Source organism: Lissotriton helveticus, chromosome 4_1, assembly GCF_964261635.1.
Source record: "Lissotriton helveticus chromosome 4_1, aLisHel1.1, whole genome shotgun sequence".
NCBI lineage: Eukaryota > Metazoa > Chordata > Amphibia > Caudata > Salamandridae > Lissotriton > Lissotriton helveticus.
The window spans coordinates 2134280899-2134305410 of record NC_136063.1 but is presented as its reverse complement, the minus strand read 5'-3'; the positions used below and the strand labels follow the sequence as shown (position 1 = coordinate 2134305410).

Genomic DNA, 24512 nt, shown 5'->3' with positions numbered 1-24512 from the left:
ACTAGCCTCCCATTGATGCACATATATGGAAACAACAATGGTTCTAGGGAACAATAATAACTACCTCACAATGAAAAAAATAATACAGTGAATACAAAAATAAAATAAAATGTGAGGTGCCCACACAAAGATTCAGTTATAGAAAATTATTATTGTAAATAGGTTTTACATATGACAAAAACACAAAAAATATTACAGTATATTACAAAAAAAAAGAGAAATTTGCAAAGGGGCCACCACATTATCGGGTAGACTATAGATGAACATGGAAAATTTTGTGTATAAATCCCTTACCAAATGCCCAAAAAGCATAGACGAAGTTTCAACCCCTAGAGTCAGAGTTATCATCAGGACAGAGAATAGTTTTGTGAGCGAAAAGCCAAAGAATGGCCAGATCATCAATCAAAATAGGGGCTAGAAGAATACATCTAGAGTCAATCCTTCCAGAAATATATCAGCCAAATAAAGCAGCTTGGCGGGCAGTCACAATCAAATTAGATTTAAATTGTTGCACTTACTGCAAGCAACACTGTGCTATCCAGCGTATTCCTCCAGCCTAAACTTCGCTAAATGAACCAGTCGCACACATTAATGGATGGAAGGAAGGCATTCATCACCAAAGAAATGGCCAGCAATGCCAGGTTTCTGCCAGATATACAAGTCCTCTCAGCTCCACCTCTCTCAGATTATCTTCACACCTAGCAGTGAAAGATTTGCCACCACCGTCGGCTGTCGGTGGGGAAAAGAGAGAGGCCTACCGCTGGTCAGATTGTTGTCAAGTGATCACCACTGGCAGTCTGCTCCGAAAACTGTGAAGCATCCAAAAGGTTTTCTTGGTCCTGGGCCCATTGAGACTTCAGATTCCACAGTAGAGCCTGCATATGCCACCTCGCCTAGCCGACAAGCAGGATGCATGAGGCCAACAGGCAAAGAAGCCTCATAGCTGCTCTCTCCAAGTTCAAGGACAAGGCTAAAACATTGTGATCACAGTCGGAATGGCCAGGAATAGAGGCAACAGAGAAAAGGCCCTGACCAGCAACATGTCCAACATTACAACAAACAAAAGTGGTATAAAAACTGTTACACCAAATGCAAAAAATGGTATAGGACTGTATATTTGAAATCACAAAGATAAATTAGTCAATATATTCACATTGTATATATATTTTGGATATTTTAGATAACTTACTTCATAAAAATTAAAACACACATCCTTTCATTCATCCATCCTAAATCTATATATATAAAAACGAACGTATGTCTGTCTGTTTGTCCTTTATGCATTACTACACCATTCATCCGATCACCATGAAACTTTGGGAAGTTGTTGAGTACACTCCCGCGAAGGTTTCTGGCATAATGTTTTTTTAAATATCGGCCCCCCAGGGCCCTCATAATCTTTCGACTACTGATGTACGCACCAGGCGGAAAAACAACAAATCGTGTGTCCACAAGCACTCGAATAAATAAATAGAATTAAAACACCATTCATCCGATCGCCATGAAACTTTAGAAAGTTGTTGAGTACACTCCCGCGAAGGTTTCTGGCATATTTTTTTTAAATATCGGCCCCCCAGGGCCCTCATTATCTTTCGAATACTGATGTACGCACAAGACGGAAAAACAAAAAATCGTGTATCTACAAGCACTCTAATAAATAAATAGAACTAAAACGGCATTCATCCGATCGCCAGGAAACTTTGGGAAGTTGTCGAGTACACTCCCGCAAAGGTTTCTGACATAACATTTTTTTAAATATCGGCCCCCCAGGGCCCTCATAATCTTTCGAATACTGATGTACGCACCAGACGGAAAAACAAAAAATCGTGTATCCACAAGCACTCGAATAAATAAATAGAATTAAAACAACACTTTGAAATGTTTTCCATATTAAAATGAATACGTTTCAATAAAAATGACAATGTAAATTGAATGTTATCATAACGAGTTTCCTTGAATTTCCTTTCTTTGGAGATCGCAGCAACGTGCGACGGGTAAGCCAGTCCTTTCCTTTCTTTGGAGATCGCAGCAACGCGCGACGGGTAAGCTATTCCTTTATATAACTGGAGCCCAAAGAGTGTCCAGTAGTCTCCAGTATTCCATTTGGTGTGAACAGTTTCTATAACACTTTTGTATATTGTTGTGTTGAATAGTGCCTAGGTATAAAAAAAACGAAATAAGGCCAATCCGGACTGGTTAAACTACATCATGCTCAAGACAGTTTCTATAAGAGGTAGTCTCTGCGAAGGAGCAAGGAGATTCATCTTCACCTGGTGGTGATCTACAAATGACTGTGGCAAGCCTGCCTTCATAAGTCAGTCATCGAGGTAGGGGAAAATTAGAATCCCCAACATCTGAAGATGGGCAGAGAATCACCGCCATCACTTTCATGATCACCAAGGGGATGCTGGTATCGCTAATGGGAGGCAAGGCAAAATGAAAATGCACGCGTTTAACCTTGAACCACAGGTAACGTCTGGGGGACTGCAGGATTCGCACGTGAAAGTAAGCACCCTGCAGTGCCAAGGCTTCAATCCAGTTACCCACATCTAGGGCAGACAGAACCGGGGCAAGCATGAACATTTTGAATTTATCCTTCCACAGGTAGGCATTTTGAGGACAAAGGTCTTAAACAGGCTAGAGGTCTCCATCCTTCTTCAGCACAAGGAAATAGTATGAGTAACAACCCATCCTTATTTCTGAGAACAGAACCCTCTTGATGGCCTATTTGGAAATTGGAGCTTACATCTCTTGCAATAAGATGGTTAGGTGCTCCTCTTAGACGTGCTCTGATGTGGGAGGAAGCTGTGGTGGGTCAGAAAGAAATGGAAGGGCACAGCCATGCTGTGTGATCTGAAGGACCTACCTGTGAAAGTTGACTGATTGCCACCTGGGGAGAAAGTGTTGGATCCTGCGTCCTACAGGGTCGGTGCCCGCCACTAAGGGCAAACTAAAGTGGCTTGGAGGCTGATGCCACTGATGACATGCATCTTGGCCCATGAAGACCCATCCCAGGACACGGAAGGACTGAGGTTACTCCAGTCGGGCCTGACATTTCCTGTGCCAATCCTCTGCAGTAGCCTCGGAAAGACTGAAACTGATGAGTAAACTGCCTGGAAGGGGTTGAGAGGCCCAAAGAAAGCACTGTGGCCCAACTTTCATAAAGTGTTCTAAGGTATATTTTTTTTGCCAATCTGGCAGAATCCATTCAATGGCATATCCATAAGATAGTCCTGCACACCACCTAAAAACTAATTGATCGCATCCATGCATGGTGACGGAAAGCCACACTAGTGCCAATCGCCCACGCCAAGCAACTGGTAGTATCCCGACCAGCATAAATCACATATTTGGCTTCATTCTGACCTTTTTGAATTGTTTAAGAGAAGGAGGAGCTAAATTTGTGTGGGACTGCCAGCAAACTCTTACTATGTTCCAGAGAGAGTACATATGTTGGCCAAGTAGGCAAATCTTGTTGACTGACCTCAAGACTAGGCTGGCAGAAGAATACATTTTTATTTTCGTAAAGCCTCAATCCTTTTTGACTCTGTTCAGGGAGGTCATGAGAAATGCAATAGGATTAACCTTGCTTGGAAGCTTGGAACACCAAACTTTGGTATTTGCTGCCTGTTCACTGATGGGCAAGAGGAAGGCTAAGACCAAGTGTCCATCAGCGTGTCCGAGAAGGCTTCTTTCAATAGGATTAAGGGCTCAGAGGAAGCAAGCCCAGGTTGTAGGACTTTTGAAATAATATTTGTTTTAACTTCAACAGAAGGAAGTTGTAGGTCCATGACCTCAGCAGCATATGGAATTGTCACAGGAATTACCAGAGCTAAAGAAGCACTCTCTTACATTGGTGGTTCACAGGAGGAAATCAACCCTATTTCAGGGGAAGTATGAAGAACACTGGACCTCTAAAAGTCCATGCATAAACTGTCATCATCATAATGTGGTGTAAGTCAATACCTTCAACACCATTGTGATCTCCAAGTGGTGGTAAACTTTAGTTAGAGTTGTAAACCAAAAAGATGATAATACTCTAAGCATGGCTCAGTGGTTGAGGAGGTACATTGTAAGAATCAGGCTGTACCATACCCACATGCTCTGGAGTGGAGTCAAAGGGCAACCTCAGTCTGGATCAGGATGAATTTAGTTTAAGGGCAGAAATCAGAGTCTGCACTTGATCCCCCACGGGCGATATCGGTCCGGAGTCGATGAAAGAGGGACTGGCACAGGTCTTGGAGCTAGGGTATAAGTCTGCACCAGAGTCAGTGAGGAACTTGAGACAGGTTTGAGGGCTCAGAAGGCACCGAGGACGGATCCGTCTGAGAAAACCCGACTGGAGGCCCCGTAGATCCTTCAAGGCCCAAATGTGACCAAAGGAAGCTGGAAGAGGGTAGAAAATATGCAGCATAGCCTCTTTAAAGACCTTAACCTGCTTTGGAGTTGCAACTGGCCTAGGGTGCATCACGATTAATTGCCGAATTTGCTCTTCAATCTGGGATCAGGAGCGATATGTCCTCATGACCTCTCTTTGATTAGAGTTGGAGAATGGGGCTGAGTCCTTCTTATGTTTCCTCTTCGATTTTGAATTTGACTTATCAGACAATTTTGACCACAATAAAGACCAGTTGCGTGATCAGCTAGGGACTACAAGTGGGTCTGCTTCCTCAACTTGGAACAAGAGTGCGCCTAATGCGAGATTTGTGACTTTTTCTTATGTTTGCCAATAAACAGTTTTGATTCGCGGTCCTGGATCGCCTTCAGGTGCATGAGAGTGCACTTGTCGTATGAACTGGAGTTGTGCTCTGAGCCCGAACACCAAAGTCACACCTCATGCGAGTCTCTCACCAACATTGTTTTCACAACATAGTTTGAGAACCCTATAGTTTTTTAAAAAAATCTTTCCCTGGCACACTAGACAGCAAATAATAACCAAAGAGGGAGCGGGTCTCTGGATCCACCTTTGAAGGCACAGATGGAAAGGAACAGACATCGGTGAGTGGGAGTGGCCCTTATATGCGCCTCTGCTCTGTTATTTCCAGGGCGCAATGACCTTCCCAGACTTGGCAAGGTGCCACCTAGAGGCATGTGGGAGCACTGATATGAATATTTCTGGATCCAGTCTGCATGGGGAATACTCCAAAGGTAAGGAATCCATGGTTAAATCTATTCATCAGAAAGACCATTCCTTGTTTCGGAGTGAAGCCTGGGTTGGAAGACTAAGCCCAATTACATCCATGTGTAATGCTAGAATTTTCCTTGACATAGAGATGCCGGGTCAAATAATATTCTCACAACCACTTTTCCTTAAGCCTAAAACAGTTTGCGACCAAAATTAATTTGTAGTTTCAAATGCTGTGTTTGAACTTAAATATTGGCTCAGTATTGCAGCATTATACATTGTTAAGACATTAATTGATCATTACTGAGAGAAAGTTGTATTATGTCAAGAAGAAACTGAAAAATGCTTAAGTAATGTGCTCAGACCCTTTAGGTTTCATACATAGGTGAGGATATGCCTCCATAACTTGACACTTCCGACTATCATGTAAATTACCTTCATTGTCTTCTTCCATTCCGTCATCGTCCCACTGGTCTTCGTTTCCTAAAAGCGGGTTTCGGGACTCACACTGAGAAGATCGCATGGGGAAAGACAGCCCATCCCCCAAGCTACGGAAAGAAAAAAATTGAGCCATGAAGCCAGTCTATGTACATGGAAATTAAGTTTTTAAATACAGTTCCAAGATACTTTACAGTTACTAGATTAAATAGATAAGTCGAGATGTTTGTCTTATTGCAAGTTATGAAGCATTGTCTTTGATTAGGTCAAACATGCTACTGAAGTTGAGATAGGAGCAACTATCTGGAGGGCCACAGGTTCGCACAAGTGGTTCAGACTGAGACAACAAAGAATATAGATAAGAATCTTATAGATGGCTATTATTCAGCTCATTTTTAATTTCATGCAATAGTTTGTGGGTGAATTGCTGTTGCCTTTGTATGCACAAATCTGGTCAGTGAGGTCTAGAGTTACAAAAAGATGCATGGCCCCTTAGTGCTCACAGAAACATATGAATTCATCAAGCATAGGCTTAACAATGCTCCTCTAAAGGCTGTTGGTAAGCACGCAGCAGTGTAATAGTAGCTTAAGACAGTGAATATTCCATCTGATAAAACCTTATCTGATGGCAGTCTTCCTGTTTGACAAAGCATCTGAGACTATACACCGGTTAATTGTAAGCTTTGAGAAAAGCCTTTGTCGGATTCAATTTTATGAAAATACTTTTTTGAAGTGTTCACTTATAGCAGCACATCACAGTACCGCCAATGCTTTCCAACCTCTAGTTCCCTTTTTTCCCTTTTATCGACCCCTCCATGCCTCCTATATCAGCCTTTGTCTCATCTCAACTTCTATAATCTCCTTTAGCCAGCTTATATTCCACAAGCAGGGTAGACGTTTAATCAAACAGGAATAACACTCCTAAACCCAGTGGATATATCGTTTCTTTGCAGTCTTGGTCTATGAAATCCAACATATGTTGCCATACTGACAATAAATCATCTCGCTCTTTAAGCATATGTCTACTTAAGCATTCCATTACCACCGTATCACAAATGTTAAGGTACCAAAAACTCAAGTTGTGCACTATTGTTTCCACAGTCTTGCTGAAACTATCTTAGCAATTAGCAATAATTGTAAAATTAATACTCACTCCCTAGATGTACTAGTCTTTCATATATTTGTTCTCATACTTAGCTTTGAGTTTGCTTGGATAGTGAATCCTACCATTTTCCTACCATTTAATTTGCTGCCCCATGTATTTACAATAGGTTGACAATTTCAGATATATGCTCACGAAATGTGTGTAGGTGTTCCCCTTTAGGTGCATTGTCTCAATCATCTGTTTGTTCCTTTAAACATCTTGTTTAGCATGCTGGAGTTAAGAACCATTATAAACACAACAAGATGATGGACGGAGTGCTGAAACGTTTCAACCACTCACCCCAAATTAAAGAGATCTGGGTTGAATTCCTCATTCTTTTACTCACTATGCCACCCGAGTTTGGGCCAAGCCACATGCAAATAAGTTTTAACCCTGAACCTCATGGGAACAGTGCAGCCCGAACTGCCAAGCTAGGTCCTCGCTGGACTGGAAACAAGCATCCTGGGACTGGTTTCAGGATATCACCCCTCACCATCCAGACTAGCTTGAATCCAGAGCCACAGCAAGCAAGGGACCCATGTTTGGGCATACCCATGGCCACTTAGGGCGAACATTGCAAACACAAGATGATGGACGGAGTGCTGAAACTTTTCAACCTCTCACCCCAATCAAGAGATCTGGGTTGAATCATTTTATTTTGTGATGTTGTGTTGACTGATTTGAATATGGATAGGTCCAAACTGGGGTTAAGTGGTGAGCAAAATAACTAAAGTTTCAACACTCCGTCCATCATTTTATTTTGTGATGTTAATAACCATTGTGTCATTATTTTGATTCTATATTGTCTTTTATATTTAGACTGGTTGAATCTCACAGTATCGCTCAGTGGATTAGCCACCCTTTTTCTGTTATTTCACTGCCTATTTCCTTCTGCTACCTTTTCATGTACCCCATTTGTGAGGTTTTAATCAGTCTACCAGAAATGTATACATTTTTGGCACTGCAACTGTGGTACTGTCCATGTTCTTTGCAAGTTTATCGAAACGGTTAACTCTCTTGTGCCGCTTTCTTCTTTGCGAAATACGCTGTACAAAGTCCTAGTAACTGGCATCTAAAGTTTTCTATCTCCTCTACTTTATGTATCTTCTTGCCATCTAGGAATCATTTTATTTCACCGTTTTCAAACAGATCCACTAGCACTCTGCAATCCCTATATCACCAGGCTCTGTACACGTTACCTTCATATGCCGGACTGAGGACTTCATCATTATGAATAGGTGTAAATAATCATGGGAAGGTTAGTAAGTGTTGAGTCAGAGCGATAGAGTCCCACGCATGCAACAATGTTACGGTAATCTGACTACAATGTAATTGTTGCGTTCTCAATGTTTTTGGTAGCCAAAAAATATCCCATATACACTGCCTCCTGTAACTGTCCATTCAACCTAACATGTACAGCTATGCTGCCCTATTATATGTTTTGACATATGGAAAACCCAACTGTACCATTTGAGTTTGTTGCCTGGAGACTCTTGCAGGTGTCCCTTGCCATGTACATTTTACTATGTCTTTTTGTAATTTGTCCTGTGCTCAAAGAATTCAGCTCACCAGAGTTCTATTTTTGAGTGCTTTACAGGGAACTTTCGTCGTGCACACCCAGTCTTCTCGTAGGACAGATTTGACCATTTGTCAAGCAGTTCCAGCTAACCCCGTCAAATGCCTTCTTGGCTTACAGATCCAACAGGACCAGGGTCTTCTCTGTTTTATGTGCTTTTACTATGAGGTGTGCAGTCCTTTTAATGTTATTGAATGTGTGAAGTTCTGGAATGAACCCTTACTGATCCTCGAGTATCATATCTGGTAGGATCTGTGATAACCCGGGAGCCAATATTTTCGTATATAACATAAGGTCTATATTCAGCAGTGCTATCATTATGTAAGAGGAACAAAGAGCCATATCCTTCCCTTGTTTCGGTATGGCAGTTTCCTCATTTCTTAGAATAGATGTGTTAACTACAGGATTAAGCGGCATGCGAAGGCTCTGTAGAATTTTTAGGCATAACCATCTGATCCTGGGGCTTCCTAGGTTTTAGCTCTTTTATGGCCTTCGTTACTTCCTCCTGTGTCTGGGGCTAATAAATGTATCTTTGTTTATTCGGTATTTTAAGGAGGTCAATCAGGATTCTTGTTCATATTGGTTTGAGTAAAAATCCTTAAATACCTATGATTAAAAATTACCACCCATCTGAGTCTTTAATCAACACAATCCTTTCCCTATTCTGTTTAGACTGCAGACTCATTAGCAGTGCACGTGCCTTTATACTGAATTTGTATCCTCTATGTCGGACTACTAGTAGAGCTTTTTTAGATCTGTTTACCAATAACATGTTGAGCTGCTCATCTGCGCCATGCTCTTATCTATTCTGAACGCCTCCACCTCTTCTGTAACCTTCCCAGACACTTGGAAACATGCAAATGTCCTTCCATTGCTGAAGGAAACCTCAGTGGACCCTTAACTGCTTCCCAACCATAGATCGATCTCTGTGCTACTATTCCCAGCCAAGGTCTTAGAGATATTCATCAACAGATGCCTCACCAAATACCTCAATGACACCACTCAGTCTGGTTTCAGACCTAACCACATTGATTATAGAAACTGCCCATGAAGTTTTAATTATTGAAAGAAGAGAAATTGAGGAGATGGAGCTGAAATTAAAAGGAGAGTAATGCACTAGAGGAAGCTAAACAAAAAGCTAGATGAAATCCAAAGCGACATCTCCGGATAGGGAATATTTAGTTAATAAAAAAATCTAACAAACTTAGGAAAGACATTTCAAAATATAACTTGGAATATGTCTATCCATATCTCCAAAAAGATTTCTACGAAGGACCTAGAGAAGATAACTCCAATAGAAAACCATGGCCACAACCGATAAGAAATTTCCCTAGAAAGAACGTGAGGTTTACCTTAAGTGCATCAGCAGTGCACTGTGAATCGGAGCGTTTCACAGGCCTGTCCCAGATAAGAAATGCTATCAAAACGAAATCCTACAAAACAATATACTACTGGCCGGCAGCAATTCATACCCGGACAACGTCGGGACGGGCTGCTAGTAATTAATATTTCCGGGATTCAAGGACTTCCTCTTCTAACACTACTTCTACCCCCTTTCCCTATTTCACCTCATGTTCAAGTATAAAAAAGAGAAGCACAATATAACTGATATAAATTAGTTTACCATTGACCTTCTAGTCTTATAATGTTGGAGGGATTTTATGTCTTTCATGTCTTTATGTGTTAATGTATTCACAAGGGCACTCTCTTATTGTTGCCTTTTTCTTCTGTGCCAGCCTTTCCCTCAGGTCTGTCTCTTCGATACTGTTTGCTTTGCTGGCAGTCTGTCTTCTTCCTTAGCTTTCCACCCGTATTCCTCTGGTTTGTCTTAAGAGCTCTCTCCTGCTTAAAACCAGATGCGTCATCAAAAGTGGATGACTCTTTGTAGAGTTCATCTAGTATCGGATGAAGGAGTTTTCTTTTTGCCAAATTTGATGATGCTTGGTCCAGTAGGAGAAGCAGTTTGTCTACTTGGTGCTTTAGGTGGGCATTCCTTCTTGCTCTCTATAATGTGTTCTTCCTGCTGATAGGAAGAATCTTTCAATATAATGTATCTTGGTCTGTTTGCAATTTGTGTTTGACTGCTTCTCCCCCTTTAAGGTCCAGAATTTGGGTAGTGTGGGATAGTGTATGCTCTGTCCATTATTTCAGAGTCCGCTGTCTCTTCCAAGACATTCCAAATCTATATGCTCTCTTTCCGCACTGGGTTTTCCAAATGTTTTCTTTTTTTTTTTTTACATTGTTGCTCACTTTGTTCTGCCTTTTCCAGACTGTCTATATTTTCCTGTATATCTTATACTTCTAGTTGTATGTGATGTATAGCTTGCCTGCGGGTCGTCACTGTTTCAAATATTTTCATATTGCTTATAATTATTTCTTCAAACCTTCCTTCCATTCTGAGTACAATGTTTGACACATAGTGCAGATGTCTTCCTTAGTCATGGTGTTATCTTCTATTTTCCCTGCTATTTTTGCTGAGATCTATGATTCTTATAAAATGTATTTGCCTGCAAGAATTTACCAATACAAACGAAAAATTGCTCTTTCAGCTATTTGCCCCACCCAGGAAAGTAGTGTGACTTTCTTGATACAGGTTATGGGTTGCCTGCAATGTGCACTAGAATTTATATACTTGACCATTAGACCTTACCTGGATTCCACAGGTAGGAACCATAATTTTCTGTTCATGCCAAATACTTGCTGGAGGTTCCGTCGAATGCCCAAGTGGAATGCATTTTTATCTGGGCCATTATGAAATACTGGTGGTGAAAAAGCTTCTAAAATGGGAAGAGAGAAAAAGAAATGACATGCACATTTCTGTCTGATATATACTATAACACAATTGGTCAGGCAAGCAGGCACGTTCAGGTACTTATTTACTGGGAGTGGAAGTAGAGCATTTTAAAATAAAAGAGAGGAGCAACTCCTAATTTCAAACCATAACTACATGTCTACATTACTAATTTAAAATTACAAGCCCTATTGAGAAAGGTCTGAATTCAGAACACAAGCCTAGAAGGTGCCAGCCTGGAAGTCATCAGTGAGGCAAACAAGGAAAAGGCTTTTGGCAAGTATAGAAGGTAAGCAAGCCACACAGGGAGCTCTGGGGTGGTGGTGGAGAACTGGCGGGGTGCTGAGGGAAGACCTCCAACAAAAATCGAACACATTTTGCTACTGAAACTACCTGGCAGCTGCAAAGAGCAGAAAGTACACAAGGGAGACAGTTGGAAAACACATTTCATACACATGCACTCTGTAGAGCGCTTAACCAAAATTATTAAAAAGTGGAACCTGAAAAAGGGGCAGTGGCAGGATACAAGTCCATGCTCCTGTACAGGTACAAACACCGAATAGGAAGGAATGGCCAAGGAAGCTGACAAAGCAGCAGCAAGCAAATGAGTGCCAATAAAGCCAACCAATGGTTTGCAACTGTCAGACTCTAAGTGCACTGTAAGTTAACAATATGTCTTGCAACATGTGCCGTTTTAGGCAACAAATAAAAAGCAACCCTTCAGTGCGGTCATCACATGGTGGATGTAAGTAAGATATTGGGAAACAGACAAGTAAGAAAAAAAGCACAGCAAATAAACTGTAAATAGTTCTAGGTTTAATATTCTAATGTGTGTAAACACAATTTTGCACAAATACACACAGGTTATTTGTGTTGTGCCTATGTGCAACTTGCCTCTTTCTCTGCCTTTTTACATTTCCCAGGCTTGCGACGCTGCTGTGCAACAGATAGCAAATGCTGTCCAAGCAGAGTTCTGTGCTCTTCATCACTTCCCTAATGTAACTGTAGCGATAGTGTGCACAAATACGCTATTTGTTGTGCCCAGGGCCACTGGGCAAATCTTTCGAACCAGGAAAATGCAACAGCTGAGAATCCATATGAAGATGGCATGTGATGCAGACCTGACAATCACACACTGATGTGCCCAAATTTCCTGCATCTACCCACAACTCCAAGAATACCAGTAACCCATATTCAATGGAGACATACCGCCCGCTTGGGCCATGGCTATCGGGTGAGTACAAGACAAACAGGCAGACACTCATACACGCAAAAGGTCAGGACATGCAATATGACAGAGTATGTGCCTAGTGTAGAAGGGGCGTTTCCGATGCTTTGATCACATCACATTGGTAGTGCCTCAGCATGAGCCACATAAGATGCGAGGAATGACACTCTTTGTTTGTATGCTGCCAGTGGAGGAAATGAGGTTAATAAAAACTCAAGTGATAATGGAGATGAAAAGACATAAGTGAGACAGGATCAACAACATCAGAATGCTGCTGTTGACACAATAGCAGCCAGCCTCGGCCCTGTTTGGATGAGTATCATGCTAATGTCCACTGCAGCAATGGCAGCTGAAAATGTTGCTCCAGTAAGAACAGCTGCAGGAAGAAACCAAAAAGGAGACCTAACTGGCCCATCATCCTCCTGATTGGTGTGAGGACCCCATGCCTTATACTTAGCTGAAGCTTCAAGAAGGGGACTTTACAGGTTCCCTCTGGTATTTCTTGGCTAATGTCTGTGGGACCAGGTTTGATAGCCACTAATCTGTGTTCTGCAGCTACCCAGGTTCCAAGGGTTATCAGAAGCAGAGGCGAAGCAATGGTAGCATGTGCAGGAGTGGTTGTGATTGCACCCGGTTTACGGATGGTGGTAAATGCCTGCTTATGCAGGTAAAACACACAAGATGATGGACGGAATGTTGCACATTGGCAAAACATTCGCCTCAGTCACAGATCTGGGTTTAACACATCGTTATTTTGCTCACCCCGCCTCCCCAGTTTAGACATGGCCATATGAAAATCAGTCTTGACCCTGTGCCTCATGGGAACAGTCCAGGCCGAACTGCCAAGCCATGTCTTCCCTGGACCGGAATCAAGCATCTTAGGACCGGTTTCTGGCTATCAGCCGTCATCAGCCAGGATAGCTTGACTCCAGTGGCGTAGTGAGCATGGGACCCACGTCTGGGCATACCCTTCCCACATAGGGCGAACAGCAAAACACGCATATGGCCATGTCTGAACTGGGGTGGTGGAGTGAGCTAAAGACAGATCAGTTGGCTGGAGGTGAGTGTTTGATTTGCTCAAACGCTCCGTCCATCATCCCTTTGGTATTGCTTATGCAGGTGCCATGACGGAGGGCATAGCCAGTGCAGGGATCATGGCAAGTGTCTCAGCTAATATAAGGGTGGTGTACCCAACCAGTGAAGCTGCAGGGGTGGGGTGGTAGTCGATGAGGCTGCAGCAGGAACTGGTTTTCTCCTGGATACTCTGGAAGATTGTGAGATTTAGCAGGTTGATGACTATTCAATATCTGCACCCTTCCTGTTATGCAGTGTCCCATGCAAGGGGAGCAGTTGGTCAGTCAGCTGCTACTGTGTAATCAGGGGCCACAGCAATATGTATGCTGGGCAGTGATGTGATGATCTGACATGGCGTACTTTGTTAATTATTACTTTTATTTTTTTTATTTGAGAATATTCTGTTACAAAAAACATACATTAAATGATTCAGACTTTACATATTTCCATACTATTATATCCACCATAGCTCAAATATGTCATGTCTTCATATATTCATATAACAAACATTCATTATAACGATAAAACCATTCTAAAGTGCTGTAGTTATACCTATATACATACAAGAATTAATATCTGCCCCGGGGACATTTGTTTAAAATTCATATTTGTGAGTCTCGCCAATTCTTTAATGGAGCCCAGATCTTAAGTCCCATTTCAAGTGTTTTCCAACCCATAGACTCATACAGGGAGGATTCGATATTATGTATCCCCAAGTGTCTGGTCAGCCATACCTGAAAAGAGGGTGCAGATGTATTCTTCCAGCCTGAGGATATAAGGATACGTAGAACTGCCACACAAATAAACACAAAGGCTTCGGTCTCCTTCTGTAGCCTCAACTTACTATCGCTACCTAATATAATTACAGTAGGGGATAGATTAATCTTCAAGGCTAGCAATCCCTCCAGGAATGTCTCAATTTCCCCGATAATTGGATTTAGTTTTTCACAATGGTGGAACATGTGTAATAGGTTGGCCGTCCCTTTCATACACCTGGGGCATTTATTATCTTCCCTTTTGCCCCACTCAAACAATTTAGCTGGCGTATAGTAAAGGTTAAATAATGTTTTGAAATGTTGTGCTCTTAAATTCGAGGAGCGAAATACTTTTTTATCCAGATGCAGAGCTTTATCCAGATCCACATCTGGATCGCCAAATGTCAAGGCCTAGGAGACCTCACATTTCTCAATGTCATCCTGTATACCACTCAGTAAAATCCTATAGATCTCTCTAACCCTTCTACCTCCATTTAACAGATAATCCAATAAATTGCTTCTGTTTCCAAGAGAGATCCGAGGTCTCATGGGCTTTAACGTCTGGGACACCTGAGCATATTTAAACCTTTGATTATCAGATATACCAAATCTCTGTTGTATTATCCCAAAACTGACCACAGCGTCCCCCTCCATGATGTCTCTGATACCCAGCTGCTCCCAGTATCTCCACCTTCCATCTCTACTAAATTGCGGAAAGATCCCAGATTGCCACAGTGGTATGTAACGGTTGATTTTTGGGATTATCAATAATTTTTGTACAAGTTTCCAAGCCTCCCAAACACTACATATAACTTTATACCGTGTTTTCTTAAAATATCGTCGATCTGTTTTCCTTAATAATAATCCCACCGCCTCTCTACCCAACAATAATTTATATATAGAGGGGGGATTTTGGTTTCCCCCGGGCATGTCGGCAACCCCAGCGGTTGGATCAAATAATACTGCCATCTGAGATAGCATACTTGCCCAATGAAAAAACCTAATGTTGGGTATTCCAAGCCCGCCTTGTTCCTGAAGGAGATACAAAAACTTCAGAGAACACCTCGTCTTGCTGTATTGCCATATGAAAATCATAAAAATTGTTTTCATTGATTTTATCAAAGCTTCCTCGATACAGAACGGGATAGCTCGAAGAAGGTAAAGAATCTTCGGAAACATCGTCATTTTTAGGACGTTTGATCTCCCTATAAGGGACAGGTGCAGTACATCGATTCTTTTAAGATCAGTGGCAATTGATTTTAGCAAAGGTGTAAAATTGTCCCTTACAATTAATTCAGTTGCTGTATTAATCGTAATTCCCAGATACACTGCAGATTCAATATATCTGTGTCAGTTTTAGCAATGTTATTGGTACAGATTTTCTGGGTTTTACCCTTATTCAGGCGATATCCTGAATAGCCACCATATTCTCTTGGGATATCGACAATTGTTTGCATAGCCGTGGCGTTTATTATTACTTCTCAAGCAGGTTCCGTGAACGCCTTCTGTGTAAATTATGCCACCCAATGGTGAGGTCTCTTCCCACTTTGTCTTTGTTTACCGTTATGTGGTTCAACGGACTATAGAATGTTCTGCAATACCATACAAACATCTAGTGCTTTAAGTGGGATGAGAAAGGTGGTGGACCATAAACAGAGTGTGGCAAGAGAAGCATCTCTAGGAAACCTTTACAAGAGGCACAGCCTTTGTTACTAAGGAAACAGCACAATACATATCCACATTCAAATAAACAAAGCACAATCAAAACAACAGCAGTATATGTTAATTAATATTTTATACAGCACCTTTATCCTTGGCCATAAATAAAATAATTGACAAAGTAAATGTAAAAGTAAGTGGAAATGAAGTGGTTATTCAATTGGAAAGAAACAGCGCTTTAGGGTCAGGAACGCCAAAGATAAACAGCCGTAGCCACCATCTTGCTTAATCCCCGTGTCACAAAGGAGCTTCCAATATCATTGCACTGCTGCACTAGCATGTTACAAGGAGGCAGGTGCAGTTTTTTTTCCTTCAAACAGTGAACAGCAGAAATAAACAGCACAGTAGGGCACTGGCTCAACATGAGAAGAAATGTCATTACCCTGGCCGCTGATCAACTGCAATATTTGTCCGATACCTCACTAACCACCTCCTCTACCACCACTTGAAGCTCCACTCTTACAATTTCAGCTTCCTCTCGCTCACAGAGTACATGGTGTCCACTATAGGTGCTTCTTTACATGTGGATACCAGTTCTTGGCAGAGGATACCAATCGGTGTGGGTGGAGTCCTCATGGCCTTCAAAAAAATGCAAATGACCAGTTTACTGGAGCCTAGTCTGAGACAACAGTGTTATCACTAATAAAGGTTTCTGGATTGGCTGTCAGGGCTTAGTGTCTATGGCATCTGAAGTTAGCTTTGTAAAGGCCTGGGGAATTAGGATCTCTAAGGTGTCACTAAATGCATCCTAGAATGTAATCCGACCCACAACTCTGTTTTACATCTGGTGGACATAATATCATGTGAACAAAGTGTAGACTAAGCTCCAAATACAGTTCAGCATAGGACACCCAACTGCATCTCCTCCCACCAACCACCCAGACACCTCCTCTCCAGAGGACTCCTCCTCGCACACAGCCCACGCATAAACAAAGCCAGATGAGGAGGGATGGACGTCCTCTTACATCACTCCTAAATCATGGAAAGGTCTCCCATTGCACACCAGAGCCTCATCCCCTCTTCTTGAAGTCCACAAGAAGCTGAAGACCTGTCTTTTCAATTAACTAACCTACCATAGGCAGGACTAGGCACACAACCCTTTTTAGTGCCAGGTTAACTTTGCAGGTGATAGTGTGCTTTAAAAATACACACAACACAATAACAAAGGTCTTGGCAGGGATATTTATAATTTAATAATCATACTACTTCGGCATGGTCCTTCATATTTTTCAGCAAGGTGTAACAATACAACAGAGCATCTGGTTCTTTACATAAAACATTTTTAAATACAATTATTTGCATGAAAATACATAGGATCAGTGTAAATCATTTAATTTCTATTACTTCAATTCTGATTAAGTAATGACTCCTAATCTGACACACAAAGGTACAAGTCTACAGTGGTAATATAAATAGCCACATTCCAGAACTACATCCTGTCTCCACACACTTTTTGATTCTAAATCTTTGAGAGCCTAATGTTTAACCAACTGAACTAACCTAAAATTCCTCCACTAGTAATTTACTGAACCCTCTCCAATCCAGATTTCAACCTCGATCGTTCAAACGTTACTGAACTTACATTTAGTATGTTCTCATTTTTGCTGATCACTTTCTTAATCTCAAAGAATACGGTGGCCCGTGTGGTCATAAAGGTCAATGTTTCATCTTTATCCTTAGGTTTTGATTCCGATAGGGCTTCCTTAACTTTATTTAAAAGTTGCTTAAGCATGCTCTTCATAATCTTGTATAAACCCTCTCTTGCAATTATGTTCCAGAGAGGCAGCCTGAACAACATATTTATCTGTTAAAAAATTGGCTGAAGGATAAAGTTTCCCATACGGAACATGGGTGAAAGACTGTAAAGGCAGTCAAAAATTGGAACCAGTAGGTTTTACAAAAATTGTACTTTCCAATTTTCTGTCCTCAGCATAAATCTCCAGGACAAGGGACGCATGTCACACTCTGTTAATACTCCAGATAAACTGCTGATTCGTATATTGCCCATTAATCCAAGTGAGACATTCACATGGGGATTTTTGTTTTCCTGTCTACATGTAAAGAACATTGTCTATGTAGTGTCTTTATTTGGACTGTTGTCATTATGAATAAACAAAGCCTGAATTCGTGCTACATAGACATTCCCAAAATGAGGTGTGAAGACTATACCTATAGAGGTGCCAGCAATCTGCCAGTAAAACTCATTTTGCAATTGAAAATAGTTTTTAGTCAATGCAAGTTCTACGCACTGCCTACACTGAATCACTTAAGCTTCCTCAAGTCGCTGAACACTGCTTTCAGAGTTGGCACCTGCGGAATGCTGTAGTAGAGAGCCTCCATGCCCAATGTGACAAATATTTTCTTTGTGGGATCAAAACTCAAATCATAAATCAGATTATGCATTTGTGTAGAAAGAAGTCAATAAGGGTTCCAAGAAGGAGTGTGAAACAACTGGCTGAAACTATGTTGGTTGCACTTTTTTTTGCAATTCAGGCAGTTATACTAGATCTAAGACTTCTTGTGATGGCCTCAATCAAGAACTCTGTCTCCTCTTGGTTATCCACTTAATTGATCTTGCATTTCCACAATGAGATTTCTAATGACCTCTACTGAAGCTATGGCTCCTGCTTGAAAAATGTTCCTGCCTCACAGTAATCAAAGGCTTTGTGAGTATACATTTAAGTGTCAAGTAGTTCTGCTCTTACTGCCAGGCTTGATCATCTAATTGAGAAATGAAGACCTATATTTCTAAGAGCTATACTTTCTCCTGTAGGCAGTTTCAGAAAAGATATTTATCTCTGATATCAGCTTGTGTGACACCACAGAGCGATTCCACTATCCGAAAAGACAACTAACACAAACCGGGTGGACGTGTAGCTGTCAATTTGAGATTTAACTTTCCTGGTTCTTACATTGACTCAATCAAGATCTTGTTGAACGAATCGGGTTTAATCTTTGATAAGGTTGATTTTGTAAGCCACTTGGACTATGCACTCATATTGGCACCATACAGGCAGGTTACCTATCTCCACATATACAAAAGACCACCAATTTTAAAACCCTAGGGGACCTCAATTTCCATTCAGAAAAACAACAAGCTAGCGATTCAGCACTTCTTATCGACTATTTAAATACATTAGACTCCACTAAAGGGTCTCGACCCCTATTCATCTAGCAGGACACATTCCTGACCTAATGTTGACTTTAACAATGATGACTCCTTGACAGTAAGTACCCCTCTTCCTCACTCATAGGCTGATCACTTTGCTGTTCCCCCATACATTCCCCCTCTCTCAATAAGCGATTGAAAATAGGAATATCCCAGTCTCCCACAGTACGCGCCAATTAATAATACTAGTGTCTTAAATTGTGTGCATTCCGATTATAATTCTTCCAGAATCGAAAAACAGCCAAAAACACTGTCAGGCAAATGTTGTCTACTGTGAAAGTTCTTTTAAATCCAGAAGCCTGTTATAATTTTATCACAACTTCACAAGAGCTGCAGGAAATCGTTTCAGACTTTTGTCTGCAAAAAATGTAAATAATATAAGCCGTACTTGAAGAGCAACCTTCCATAAGAATTTCTTGATCACCCTTTCATCTCAAAATTGGGCTCATCTTTGCTTAATATCGCCCCACTGCCCTTCGTAGAAATGATTAAACCATCCTGTATAGTCATAAAAGCAGGATAGCCACTTAACTCTTGTCCACCTCATATTTTTGTGGTGTACCTAGTTATCTTTCAATTATGTAATCTTCGCTTATCTTCCTCCAGTTGGAAAAATGCCACGGTGTTACTTGCCTAAAGAAGCCATCAACAGATTTCCAACATACTAAGCAATTATCAGCCAACTTCTCTCCTTCCCCTAGCTTTTCAGACTTTAGAGCATAAAGTAAACAGACACTCTGTTTATATTGTGAAATGAATATGCTGCTTACCAGTATGCATCTGTTCTTGGCATGTAGGACTGCTAACATTCATATCTTTTGCATAGATCGCCGCCTAGTGTTGGGTCCGGATGATCGCACATTGTTGTCCTGGAAGAGTCTTCGAAGTATCCTGAGATAGGTGGCTCCTCCCCTGGACTACAGTGCGCATGGGCATCGGCTCCATCCCCAGATTGTTTTTAGCCATTGTGGCAGAGATGGAGTGTAAAGTGTAAAGGATGTCCATGCTAATGATTGAATGCAAGAGTATGTCTGCAGCTGCGACAGGCACCGGGGAGGAGGGTGGGAGATATGAATGTTAGCAGCCCTACATGCCAAGAACAGATGCATACTGGTAAGTAGCATATTCAGTTCGAGGCATGTGGGCTGCTAAATTCATATCTTTTGCATAGAATATATAGCAGTCCCTCCATTAGCGGCGGTTGCCCGTGCCAGCTGCAGAAACCTGAAAAAGTGTCTTGAGAACAGCCTGCCCAACAGCTGCTTGCTGTTTGGAATGCACATCAACACAGTAGTGTTTTGTAAAGGTATGTGGTGTAACCCATGTGGCTGCTCTACAAATGTCTTCTAAAGGAATGTTCCCCAGGAAAGCCATGGATGCCCCCAATTTGCGTGTGGAGTGCGCCCTTGGGGGTATTGTTAAGGTGCGTTTAGCCTTTTGATAGCAGATCTGGATGCACTTAACAATCCATCTGGCTATTCCTGCTTTGGAAATAGGGTTGCCCTTGTGCCGTGGCGAGAAGGCAACAAAAAGTTGTTTTGTTTTCCTAAAGTGTTGTGTCCTGTCAATATAGTACATCAACGCCCTCCTAACGTCCAAAGTATGGAGCATTCTTTCCGCCACCGTTTGTGGGTTTTGGAAGAATGCAGGCAAGTCAATAGTTTGGTTGAGATGAAACTGTGACACCACCTTCGGAAGGAATTTGGGGTTAGTACGTAGTACCACCCTATTTGGATGAATTTGTATGAATGGCTCTTGGATTGTGAGCGCTTGCAGCTCACTGACACGTCTCAGTGAAGTGATAGCAATAAGGAAAGCCACTTTCCATGTGAGGAACTGGAGTTCACACGAGTGCAGTGGCTCAAAAGGTGGTCCCATCAGCCTGGTGAGGACCACATTGAGGTTCCACACCGGAGCTGGCGGTGTTCTTGGGGGAATGACTCGTTTCAGACCTTCAAGGAAGGCCTTAATGGCAGGCACTCTGAAGACAGAGAGATGCTGCCTGTTCTGAAGATAAGCTGCTATGGCGGATAGATGTATCCGAATGGAAGTGTAGGCTAGATTGCACTTGTAAAGATGTAACAGATAGCAAATGATGTTAGGGATAGATGCATCTAGCGGGTTTATGTTATTGGCTGTACAGTGAAGGACGAAACGCTTCCATTTTGCAGCATAGCATGCTCTGGTAGTCGGCTTCCTTGCCTCCTTGATGATGTCCATGCATTCTGGAGGTAGGTGAAGGTAGCCAAACTCTAGGACTTCAGGAGCCAGATCGCCAGTTTGAGCTGTTGCGGATCTGGATGCTGAATGTCTCCATGGTTCTGCGTCAAAAGCCTGGGCGTTAGGCGCAGCCTTTGATGCGGCACCACCGAGAGTTCCAGAAACGTGGTGTACCATGCTTGGCGTGCCCACGTTGGAGCAACTAGGATGAGTGTCATCGAGTGCTGCCTTAGTTTTTTTTGCCACCAGCGGTATCAGAGGTGCTGGCGGAAAAGCGCACGCAAATTTGCCTGACCAGTATATCCATATCGCATTCCCCTGCGACTGTGGGTGAGGGAACCTGGCGGCAAAGTGTTGGCATTTTGCGTTTTCGTTTGTGGCAAACAGGTCTATCTCCGGATGACCCCACTGCTGGAAGTACGGGCGGAGTACCGATGGATGTAACTCCCACTCGTGCATTTGATGGCTGTATCTGCTGAGCAGATCCGCCATCTGATTGTCCTTGCCCGGGAGGTGTTCTGCCATGAGGAAAATGTTCCTCTGAATGGCCCACTTCCACATGCTCTGAGCCAGATGAGACAGCTGCGGCGAGTGGGTGCCTCCCTGCTTTTGAATGTAGTACATCGCCGTCATGTTGTCCGTCCGGACTAACACTACCTTGTTGCACAGATGTACATTGAAGGACTTGAGCGCCATGAAGATTGCCATCAGTTCCAGATAGTTGATGTGCATCTTCTGTTGCTGCGTCGTCCATAGTCCCTGCACTGTGTAAGTGAGCAGATGAGCTCCCCATCCCTGGAGAGATGCGTCCGTTGTCAGGGTAACCTGTGGCACTGGCTCTTGGAACAGTCGGCCCTTGCAAAGGTTGTGTGGAGTCCACCAATGCAGAGAGTCGTACGCCCGACTGGTAACCAACACTAGGTCTGTCAATTGTCCCTGAGCCTGTGTCCACTGATTTGCTAAGCACTCCTGGAGCGGACGCATATGTAACCTTGCGTGAGGGACTATGAAGATGCAGGAGGCCATCATGCCAATCAACTGCAAGAATACTCTCGCTGGAAGCGAGTGTTGTGGTCTGAACCTTTGGATTAGAGACTGCATGCTGTCTATCCTGACCTTGTTTGGCTGAGCCATGGCCGTCAGGGTATTTATCGTCGCGCCCAGAAACTGCCGCACATGTGCTGGTTGAAGGTGCGACTTTGGGTAGTTCAGCGAGAAGCCCAGATTGTGAAGGAGGTGAATGGTAGTCGACATGTCCGCGGCCCACTGATGTTCCGACTTGGCTTGAACGAGCCAGTCGTCTAGGTAGGGGTAGACATGGATGTTCTGCCTCCTGAGGTGCGCCGCTACCGTCGCCAGACACTTGGTAAATACTCTTGGGGCGGTGGTCACTCCGAAGGGTAGGACTTTGAACTGATAATGCCTGCCTTGGATAGTGAACCTGAGATACTTTCTGTGGGACGGGTGTAGTGGTATGTGGAAATAAGCATCCTTGAGGTCTAAGGTTGCTAAGAAGTCCCCTTGGTTCAGTAAGGGAAGAATCTGTTGCAGTGTAAGCATATGGAAATGTTCTGATAGGATATACAGGTTGAGGGGACGCAGATCTAGAATGGGTCTGAGAGATCCGTCCTTCTTTGGAATAAGGAAGTACAGGGAATAGACCCCTGTGCCTTCCTCCTCCACTGGCACGAGCTCGATTGCGCCTTTTTGCAGCATCACCACTACTTCTTGCTGCAATAAGTGCAAGTGCTCTGCGGACATAGGCCGTTGCCTTGGTGGAATGTTGGGTGGAGTGGACTAACTCTAGACAATAACCGTACCGGACAAGTTGTCGCACCCACCTGTCTGTGGTGATGGTTGTCCAGACTGGCAGGAACTGCTGGAGTCTCCCCCCGACAGGTGTTAAATGGTCGGGGGGCAGTGACAGAGAGTCACTGTTTGTTTGGGGCAGAGGAACGGGAGTTGTTGTTTCCTCTGCCACGTCCTCTGGTGCTGTTTCCTCGATAACCCCCTTTATTCTGCTTGGGGTATGAGGACTGTGCTCCACCTCTATTGAACTGTGATTGTTGACCCATCTGTCCTCGGGTGACTCCACGTGCACCTGAGCGACGAAAAGTGTTGCCCCGGAATTGTTGTGACTGAAGGGCCCCCATAGACTTAGCTGTTTCGTTGTCTTTCTTAATCTTTTCGAGGGTGGTGTCAACATCAGGACCAAACAGTCTATCAGGATTGACGGGCTGATTGAGTATGGTCGTTTGAATGTCTGGTTTAAACCCTGATATGCGTAGCCACGCGTGTCTTCTCAGCATGACGCTAGTGTTAATAGCCCTAGCTGCTGTGTCTGCGGCATCAAGTGAACACTTAATTGCTGCGTTGGAGATGAGTTTTCCCTCCTCTATAAGCAGTTTGGTACCCTCTTGAAACTGCGAAGGCAGGTGTTGTAAAATTTGCTCTAGGGTGTCGTAATGCGCCCTATCATAACGTGCCAATAGCGCCTGTGTGTTCGCAATACACCAGAAATTGGCAGCCTGCGCAGCTACTCTTTTGCCCCCTGCCTCAAGCACTTTAGACTCCTTGTCTGGGGGAGGAGCTTCACCCGTCGTCTGGGAGTTTGCCCGTTTGCGGGCATTTTCGACCACAAGAGAGTCTAGTGGCAACTGTCCCCGAATGTATGCAGGGTCTGCAGGTGCTGGTCTGTATTTCTTCTCGATGCGTGGATTGACCACCCTCGCCCTGGTAGGTTCTTTAAAGATTTCCGCAGCATGCTTAAGGACACCTTTGAGCATAGGAAGTGTCTGGACTGTCCTTTCAGAGACTGAAAAAGTGTCAAACAGAAAATCTTCCTCCACTGGGTCAGCATGCATGTCCACATCATGATTAGCAGCTGCCCGTTCAATGAGTGCATGAAATCCTGCAGAGTCCTCTGTCGGGATGCACGTGCACTGAAAGGCTGTTGGTCTTGCCCCACATTTTGGATTCCCTGGTCACCTATGTCGTCATAGGAATCCTGTTGTGCATCGGGGTCGCTGATGGGGAAAGTGTACTGGTCATCTTGTCCATATTCCTCTCCCTCAGAGTGGTCGGGGGAAGGTGTTGGACTCCTTCTAGGAGGAGGCTGGATAGGTTCAGTCAGGACTGGAACGTCCCTGTGCAGGCCTCTTCTTCTTCAGTGGGATAACATAGGAGTCCACTGGTTGGGAAGTGATCTTCCGCTTGTAAAGGGTCAACTTGCCTGTGTCCGCGTCGACAAAACGCTCAGAATCGTCTCCTGAG

At 43.1% G+C, this 24512-nt stretch overlaps 1 protein-coding gene across 1 annotated transcript in view; it reads right to left on the bottom strand.

Annotated features, from left to right (window-relative positions):
• Positions 1–24512, bottom strand: part of ZDHHC15 (zDHHC palmitoyltransferase 15) — a 216843-nt gene that overhangs the window by 46287 nt on the left and 146044 nt on the right. The window contains exons 9-10 of the mRNA XM_078688832.1: positions 10934–11060; positions 5561–5673 (exon numbers count right to left, since the gene is read on the bottom strand). Coding sequence (XP_078544958.1) covers positions 5561–5673; positions 10934–11060 — 240 coding nt within the window. The remainder of the gene's footprint in view (positions 1–5560; positions 5674–10933; positions 11061–24512) is intronic.